At 33.3% G+C, this 9,896-nt stretch overlaps 1 protein-coding gene across 4 annotated transcripts in view; it reads left to right on the plus strand.

Annotated features, from left to right (window-relative positions):
• The window catches only part of LOC136986136 (uncharacterized), an 88,230-nt gene extending 79,011 nt beyond the window's left edge, over positions 1 to 9,219 (plus strand). Inside the window, exons 1-7 of one of the 4 annotated variants that reach the window (XM_067283607.1) lie at positions 1,726 to 1,810; positions 2,947 to 3,042; positions 3,335 to 3,390; positions 3,480 to 3,581; positions 5,151 to 5,237; positions 6,728 to 6,763; positions 8,995 to 9,219. In XM_067283607.1, coding sequence (XP_067139708.1) covers positions 3,349 to 3,390; positions 3,480 to 3,581; positions 5,151 to 5,237; positions 6,728 to 6,763; positions 8,995 to 9,045 — 318 coding nt within the window. In that variant the 5' untranslated portion in view covers positions 1,726 to 1,810; positions 2,947 to 3,042; positions 3,335 to 3,348 and the 3' untranslated portion in view covers positions 9,046 to 9,219. Of the gene's footprint in view, positions 1 to 1,725; positions 1,811 to 2,909; positions 3,043 to 3,334; positions 3,391 to 3,479; positions 3,582 to 5,150; positions 5,238 to 6,727; positions 6,764 to 8,994 lie in introns of those variants that run through there. The other 3 variants (XM_067283604.1, XM_067283606.1, XM_067283605.1) reach the window with 3 other exon arrangements.
• Positions 9,220 to 9,896: the final 677 nt, after the last annotated feature.

Consider the following 9,896-nt stretch of genomic DNA (forward strand, 5'->3'; position numbering starts at 1 on the left):
ACGTTTTAGGGTCTTTTTTAAACCCTTTCTGTCCTGCCTACAGTAAGACGGTCTTTTTAGCGAGCTCACTATGGATTCGGCCATGATAAACCAACAACGGGGCTCCGAATGGTGAGGGACGGAACTCGAGATATCTAGACGGACAACCTCGAAAAACTGTAGGGGTTTATCGACCCGACGGGATTCGATCTCAGGTACCCGAGAACGACTATCCTCACCACTCGGCTATCTAGCTGTCGTTCTTGCGATCTTGTGAATTGTAATTATACAAAATAACACGCGATTTGTAGAAAAATAGTGAATGATAATTATATATATTCTATAGGAATGTTCGTATATAAATATACGTATATAAAATGTAAAATATTACGGTAAAAATATAGGTATCCTGCTCCAAGATTTCCACCTTAATATGCAGAGCAAGCTTGCGTGACTTTTAGATACTGTGAGCTGTTGGCAGCACCTTTACTAGCGACAGGGAATATATCCATGCCGAACGGGTCAGTGGATAGGAGCCAGTCTAAGGCTGGATCACTGGTTTATTATCATACTTAATCGCATTAAACTAAATGACGCGACTAAAAGAAATTGAGAATAAACCGAGTTCAGATAAATCTAATAGTTTAGGCAATGGTTTAGTTAAAAGTAACGTACAAAATTAAACGTCTTGTTACCGAAATTTAAATTGGAAAGTGCAATAAATTTAAAAGCTGTACTGTCGAAAATGGGCATAACAGATTTATTCGATCCAAGCAAAGCAGATTTGTCTGGTATCAGTAATAAGAGAGATTTATATTGGTATTCGTGAAACCGTGCCAGTAATCGTTCAGTAAATCGAACACAAATCATTCATTGTATTCATTCAGACACTTGGCAAATCTCATCATTAATTTTTATTTAGTTGATACGTGTTCATCGTATTTGTACACGTTTCGGGCAGTTCATGCCCCTCCTCAGCCAACTAAAATAGAAGTTCACAAGTTACAACAATATAAAAAACATATATATAAAGACAGCAGCGCCGCTAGCTGTTTGAGCGCCAGTCTGCAATACCGATTATCCCGCCCGTTTAACTACGACTACCTACGCTGAGCTTGCCAGCAATACCAATTTGCTGCCCCCTGGACGTGCCGCCCGCGTGCGGTGCACGTCCGCTTATGGCGGGCCTGTATAAAGATCACGTGTTTTAAAAACATATTTTTAGGTTACAGATCTCGGAAAGTTAAAAGTATAAAAATCCCTTTGCACATTCAACTTCTCGTTATCCAAAGAACTTTATACATTAATCATCACGTTTGAATCGATTTTTTATAATAATACCGTAATTTACATAACTAGTTATTTCATACAAACCGATTCCTTTTTAAATTACAGATCTTTGTAAGGTTTAAACCTTTAAAACTTCATTACACATTTAACTTCTTGTTATCTAAAAAGTTTTACATTAGTTATCCCGTATACATCTATTTTGATAACAATACTATAAGTTACGTACAGTACCTAGTTATTCGTTTTTCATCAAAATCGAAGAAGTTTTTTTATACAAACACATCTCGTTGGCTTTTCCCCTTTTTTAACACTTTTAATTGAGTCTGCTTGTTGTCATTTACATAATTATTAGAGTACGGTACCTTGATATCAGAGTAGCGACAATGGGTTGTCAAATTTTCTATTGGTTAGTTGTATCACGTGGTTAAAATCCCCATGTTCCATCGAAAAGTGCACGCGGCTCTGTATATTTTGAATAGGAAGTGTTTTTTAAAGTCGTTTTTAAATAAATCTAGAAGTTTTTGAACTCATTTGACAATAGGTAAGCATGAATTTGCTACATTTTTATGTTTACGTTCATATTTAAACTTTAATATAAGACAACAAATGAAAAAAGTCGATAGTTAGCGTAGCTGTTTACATCAGATTCGATATCCGCTTAACTCCTCAGTTTTCAAACTTTTTTGGCTCGTTGCGTAGGCCTACTGTAAAAAGTGAAAAGGTTTTCTTTCGCACTTCGTAATATATTTCAAATTATTAATAGATGTGTACCATAATTATTGTTTCCCTATATAATTATTGGATGTAATAAATAATGTTGTTATAAATGAGTTTCTTTTGATTTCTGAAATATACTTCCATAATATTCGTGATGCGTTTACCCAGCTCTCGAAACCCACTTTTTGACAACCACACCCGGACAACGCCCAATTTCTAACTTCAAGACAACGCCGCGGGCATACCTGACGTTTGTTCCGGAAATTCGACATAGAATAATATAAAAACAGTATCACTTAATTGTTAAAATTTTAGCTTGTTTTAAACGAAACATTCGGATTCGATCGCTAGTGTTTTGTTTCATACCTGTATAAAACGGAATGCGATAATAGAATTTTCTACTTGGTAGGTTCTAGTGTTATAGAATGTATTATTTTTATACTTAATAAACTGTTCTAGATAAACTTGAAACTGCAATGTTGCATTTTCGTACACACTTTCCGGGCAATTAACTTACAATCTTAACACAGGAATAAAAATTAATAGACAAATTCTCGTTAACATTTTTTATAGAAGATTCGTTTTAGACAGGGGTTCTATAATCCTTTCTCTGAAATTATTTAGCTTTTTTAAAAATGATGTTTAATAATAATAACACTATTATTTAATATTTAATAAAGTAAATATTCTTATTAAATAAGTATTCTTATTAATAATGAAGAACATATTTTCCGATCTCAAAAAGACACTTTTTTTACATACCTTAAAACGATTTTTATTATTTAAATTAAATCTGTACGTGTCATCCTTGAGTGAATGATTTCAAGGTAACATATTAATTACATTCAATAGGTTAATTATGACTGTCAGGCTATAAAAGATATCGCGTGATTTTAGTCATTTAAGAATTGAAAATTCAAGAAACTTAGCTCTTACAAAGCTGTAAAATGCGTTTTTCAGGTTTATTTTTGATCGTTTTCCTTTCCTTATACGAAACGACCTTATGTGGAAGATTATACTCAAGTTGTTCGAAAAGCTTAGCAGATCGATACTGTGGTAAGACATTTCTTAAAAAGTATTTTTATTTGAAATATAAAATTTTGCTATATATGTACTGTACATGTGTCCAGAGGGTCGGCACCACGTCACGATGACACGTCAGGTCTGACACCACTGAATTCTTAAGGTCGATACAGAGACCAATTTGGTTCCAATCTTGCTCGAGCGGTCGTGTATGTAGACCTCTAGGGTTCGGGATGGAGTCAGAGTCTCTCACATCCATTTGAATATTGTAATTAACTCTACTGTTTGTAAAACAATTAATATTGTGCACTTTATATTTTAATAGATGTGAAAGACAAAATGTCAATGATTGCATGTTTACAAAAGTTCGAATATAAAAGAGTAAGATACGACGTTCGATTTTTAAAAATTACATTAATTTCATTTAATAATAAGTATTTGAAAATGATTCATTGCAAAATGTTTTTCAGGGTTTCGAAATATTTGAAAATTGTTATAATTCAATTTCTAAAACGGGAAAAGATGAAACCTTAGAAGAGAAATTTTACAAAAGTTGTTCTTTGAATCGTGATGTAATTATATTTTTTTATATTTTATTTATATATAAAATATAGTTCTTAATACTTTACTATAAAAATTTTATAAACTTTTTTCAAACGAGGACATTAAGAAGGCCTTTTAAATTATACCCATCTTGGGTTCGACCGGTCGAAGATTTGTTTTCGTTTTGCAGCAGCTTGGATTGAATGACCATTCATCCCTCAAGTTGAATGGGTGAGAAAGAGAGTTGAAGTGCCCTCAACCCTCTTTCATTTGAAACAGCCTGTTTGAAACAGCGAGAGGGTGCAAGGGTGCAACTTGTTACTATACTATGTATTATATTATTATAGTACCGATTCTTATAAGCTTTGTTCATCGCTTAACATCGTATGCACTAATAGAAAGTTTTATAACAACTTCTTTGAAACTTATAATTAGTATGTTTAATAATATATGTATAATAGTATGTTTTAATAAGTATGGTAACTCTGCCTGTGTAGGCAGTGTTACCATACTTAACTTACTAATACACGTGTCCGTACATATTTTTGTGAATTGTCCGTTTTGTCCGCATTTCCAGTGATTGGGCGTTTTTTGTTAACTCTAGTTACGTGGTTCTTAACCTGGTGTGCGTGCACCCTGAGGGGTGCGAGAGAGCATTTCCAAGAGTGCGAGAGAAATTTCAAAAATTTATTTAAAAAACAGCTAATGCGCATATGGAAATGGAATTTGAAAAACTAGACTTAGAACAGTTCTGGTGTAAAGTTAGAAGCTTATCCACAACTGGCAAAAGTAGTGCTAGAGACACTTTTATCATTTGCCACCACCTACCGTTGTGAAATGGGATTTTCAGCACTTTTCCACATCAAAACAAAAGCCAGAAATCTCTTAAATGCATTTGATAACTTACGCCTGACTCTCAAAAGAAGAGCCTCGTTTTAATAGAATTATTATGAATAAACAACAACCTACCCATTAAAATTTAAATATTGCTTTTTGTGTTATATAGTAATATATATTGTAAATAAACGCGGCATTTGTTTATGCAATAAGTGTTTTTTCTTAAATAAAAAAAATATATACACTCATTTTTTAAGGGGGTGCAAGAGCTTATTTTCATATTCAAGGGGGTGCTGACCACTAAAATGGTTAAGAACCGCTTCTCTAGTACTACCGCACATAAAACTGTGAAATTTTCGTTTTTGGTAACAGTGTAACGTTAAATTTAGAATTTAGAAGTTGGCTATCCGATCAGTCAAAATACATCGGTTTTTCGGTCGTGTTTCATTTCCGATATTGCGCCCACCAGTTGATGAAACCACTGAACACTGGTCGTGAATTTGCGCCTCGCTAATAGATTGGCCACGTGGATTTTTTCTTTATTCGCGTTTGTAACATCTAAATAGGGACCAGTTTCCCGTAAAAGACCTCCCGGAGGACATTTTCCTCGGCAGATCACCCATGTCGTGTAGCCGCAATCGAATAAAATCATTTCTATCATTGTTTTCACTTCAACCTTCCAGTTTCGGAACCAATCATCAATATATAAAATATACAGTATTAATTATACAATATTTTTAAAAGCTGTAATAATTTTTCAGGAACACATAGGCTTTTCTAATTGTTGTGAATATGCAGCAAAACTGGACCTCCTGAAAAACAGAGGTAGATTATACGATGTTGTGGACGTAAGTATTAATAAAAATGTATTTTTTGAATTCCAAAACAAAAATGTAAAAATTTTAGGAGGGGGATCAGTTTTTCACCGGTCGCCGTACTTTCTCCCTGTTATTTATAACAGAGCCGGAAAAGTAAAGGGGTTGATTAAATTTATAAAAGAAACTTGAAATACTTTTTAAAGTAAATCCTGGATAATTTTGAAACAGCCTGTTTTATTTACAATCCGTTAGTCTTATTAGTAAGAGTTAAATTTCAAAAATAAAAATTAAATTACGTTATTTGTTACAAATCGAAACGCTCTAAATAGAAATGTACTCAATGTTATATTTCACATTGAGTACATTTCATAATATACAGTGACTCTAGTTTATAATTAAAATTTTTAAAAAGCCTAGTAAACATTTTGGTCACGAACCATTACAAATATATTGGGTCGCACCAGTGGCGTAGCGAGGGGGTGCAAGGGGGTCTTTTTTTTTTCTTTTTTTTTTCATTAGAGATCATCACTTCCCCTCTCGGGGATCAGTCTCCCCGCACCGCTGACGCACAACGGGGATATAAACTAGCATACATGGGAATCCTCATCCAAAACGTAACAACAGAACAGTACATATCGAATAAAAGAAAGTACTAAACTGAGCACCCAGCTCAAAAAGTAAAATTAACATCGAAATAGAGCCACTTTGCTCTTCAAAATGGTACAAAAAAAGTCCTTTAACTTGTTAAAAGTAGTTTCCTTCCTAATAAGATGGTACAACTCACAGGGCCAAGCTAACCCTTCCTCCAAAGCCGTCCACTTTAAGTAATACCTGTCCTCTTCCCATTGAGTACAATCGTACACAAGATGATCAAGAGTTTCAATTTCCTCTCCACAGGCACACGTAGCATCACTAGATAAGTTGAACCTTCTCCGATAATTGCCCAGACCATCATGACCAGAAAGGCACACCAAGATTGTCCGTTGCATTCTGAACCATTTCATCTGACTAAGCCTCTCTTCAACATTGGGTAGAAATGTAAAAGTTCTTCGTCCTTTATCGCTGTGTATCCAATCTTCTTGCCATTCCCTGATTGACAAAATCCTCAGCTCCTTCTTTACCCAGCTGATAGGAACATAATGGAAAACAAAATCGTTACCAATAGCCGCCTCCTTTGCCAAGTAATCCGCACGCTCATTACCAATGATACCGGCATGTGCCCGAACCCATTGGAATCCACGGGTCTATCATGCACTGGGCGACGCTCGCAGAGGGGCGCCCAAATGGTCTCCAACACAAACTATATGTGTTTCTGGAGGGGGGAGGGGGCGCCAATGAAATGTCGTGCCCCGGGCGCCTGTTATGTTCGCTACGCCACTGGGTCGCACGAGCAAAAAGTTTGAGAAACGCTGGGCTATTGTGTCCATGTAAGGCTAAACATATCTTAAATTTTAAAAAAATTTAAAAATTGTACCGTGGATTGCATTTAGATTCAAGATGAATTATTTTTATACTTTCAGCTCTGTTTATACGTTCAAGAAATGACAGAAAATAAGGTAGGTAAAATTTTATCTTAAATTTTAATTTCTTGTAATGTCTTTATTATTTTCTTCATTATACAGTAATTACTTCTTGTTGTTTCTATTAAAGATCTTATAGGAAGTATCACGTTATATTAGTTATTAGCCTAACTTCTGTTACAAAAATTTAACTTTATAAAATACTGCTTATGATAGGGCCTAATACTTTAAAAAAACTTTTAAAATCTGTCGAATTTGATATCTACTATAATTCGTTTTGAACGTTAAGATTTCACTTAGATGACACTCTTAAACTGAATTTTACGTTTCTAAAATATACAATTATCAGTCGAAGCATTCCACATTTTACTTTAATTCGTATAATTATCCATACGTGGATAAATCATTTCGTCGTTATTATATTTTCTATAAGACAATGTTTGACGTAATGTCTAAAACAAATTTTCAAATATTCAATATCGACGATGAGGAGTGAGAAAGTCAACACTACTAATGCAGAACACGACGTTACTCGATTAAATAACGTGCTGCCAATATCTATAAAACGATAGCGTACTTTGAAGCAAATTATTTCGATTAATAATATTAGTTATTAATGAAAAGTAATGATTATTATTATAAGAAAAACGTGGCACTCGGAGTAATTGACAGCTAAAGAAGTTAATTTAAAAACCGGTCATTTCTAAATTAATTTGGGTTTTACTTTTAAAGTAAAGAATTTAAAGCAATGCAAAGGAAAATATATTTCTTCGATATAGGCCTAAACAAAACATATGGACTTAATTAGCAATGCCTTACCGTCCTTATTTGTAAATGTTATTTTTTACTGTCTACTTGGACAATGATTATTACTAGGAAGTTAACTGGTGTTTAATATTTGATACAAAACTGACAGTTACATCAGAAGTCAGATTTAATAAAAGTTTTGTTTTCTGATGTAACTGTCAGTTTTGTATCAAATATTAAACACCAGTTAACTTCCTTGTAATAATCATTGTCCAAGTAGACAGTAAAAAATAAAAGATATGGACTGATTACTGTTATCGATCGCCTCCGTTAATATCTATAGTAAAAAATCCATCGACGAATGGCTTAATTTGCTGGCTTGCTCCCAGCTATATTTGGTCGCGCCATCTGTTACCATATTTTACTAAAAACTTTTTAGTAATATAATAAACTTTTTATATTTTTCACTATTATAAAAGGGCAAAAAGCTTAATTTTGAGGTTAGAGATGAGTTTTATAAAAAAAAAAACAAAAACAAATTGTAAGTGCCAATAACCAGTAAAGTTGTCATTAAGTCCGACCCTACTGGAGAAACACACGACCCCGTTTTCTTCCCACTCCCTCGACCTTTAATTAATCACTAAAATTTAACAGCATAAATCCCGACAAACAAATTTTCCTCCAAAATTCAGAATTTTCGACAAAAACACGGAGTTATTAAGCTTCAAACAAGGTGGACAAAATCGCGCCCCATACTCACACACATACTAACATCCAAACATACAAAAATTACCCCCCGAATTTTTTGCATTTCTTGACGTTGACGTTCCACATTTGTTGTTTGAAATCCAGCCCAAAGCCTAGTCATGTATTGAGGCACATTTAGCGTCATGAACACATCCGTTGGCGATTAGCTTGCTTCCAGCCTTCTAATAAATTTTCCTTCATAAAGTTGTCTTTGTGGCATTATTATTTTGCTGTCAATGTCATACGATAAAGCAGTTAAAGATTCCTCTATGTTGGCATCCTACCGCTCTGGGGGACCCGGAATCGAAAAATTGCCAGGAATTTTTTGGGTGTAGTCCGACCGAATATGTCGACCGTCGTCCCTCACTACCCGGCCTCTCCATTGTTGACCTGGCCGAACCCATAATGGGCTTGCTAAACAAAAGCCCTCTTAGTGTCCACAGGACAGAAAGAGTTTTATAGTCCTCTATGGTTAAACCGCGACAGAAACAATGCCATGCTACTGTTGTACTTTTAAAGAGTCTGCATGTCTGCATACATTGAATTAATTCGTACTTTTTAATGGCGTCTTCAACTACAACCTGGATCGTTTTACTAACTAGATACGTTCACATAAATTGCTTTCTACCTATAGATTAGACGATTATTCTTATTTTCTAACAGACGTGTGTGTAATTCATGTTATGTTGTACTCGAATAATATGATTTGCTTTTTCAAATGATATATTTTAAATTATTATAACTAATTAAAGAAATTTTTTTCTTTAATTTAGAATTGTGGACTCTATACCAATCGCCCTGTCCTGAAGTTTTATGATCCCTGATGTCAGTCTTCGGATGTTTCGATCGAAAGAAGATAAAAAGTGAACATTTGATGTTTTATCATCATCCAATGGCGAAATTGACGTTTAAAATATATTTGTATTTCTAATTATTACCATAAATGTAACAAATATATACAAATATTTTACATGCTAAATAAAAAATTTAAAAAATAATGGTGACTGGGACTAACAAAAATTAAATGAGTTTATTCATTTTTAAATTGAACAATTTAAAATGAATTGCTAAAAATTACATCCGATTTCTATGAACTTAATTTTAATAAAAATAATTGAAATTTTTCTTATATATGTTCCTCCTTCATCAAATAATCAAAGCTAGAATTATAATTTTTAATAGTTTTTAATCATTGCAAAAATAAAAAAAATGTTGCTTGTTTTTTTAAAGTTTATTTTAAAAATTCAATTAATCTAAATCATCTGAAAAGTCAACGTTTGATCATAAAATTGTTAAGATCCTTACAGTAAAAAAAAAAACATTTTTTCTTAAATCTCTGTTTTTTGTAGTGCTAAACAAAGTCAAGTTAAATACTGTACTTATAACACAAATTTTTTAAATTATTAGTCAAACATCAAAAGCTTCACACAGCAATTGTTTTTTATGACGACAACAAACAAGGAACTACAAAATTACAAAAAAATTTGATTTCTCTTGTGACAAACTTTTATTTGTATCAAATTTTTCAAAATGCCCAAGAGCATTACTACGTGTGACAAAATTTCAGGGCAGCGAATCAAGTAAATGTTATGCTGCAAAACTGCTCATCACTACAAGACGCCATGCTACACAATTAATATAAATAGGTCAGTCAATATTAATTCAAACATTCCAA

Source organism: Centruroides vittatus, unplaced genomic scaffold, assembly GCF_030686945.1.
Source record: "Centruroides vittatus isolate TY-2023 unplaced genomic scaffold, ASM3068694v2 scaffold_1014, whole genome shotgun sequence".
Taxonomy (NCBI): Eukaryota; Metazoa; Arthropoda; class Arachnida; order Scorpiones; family Buthidae; genus Centruroides; species Centruroides vittatus.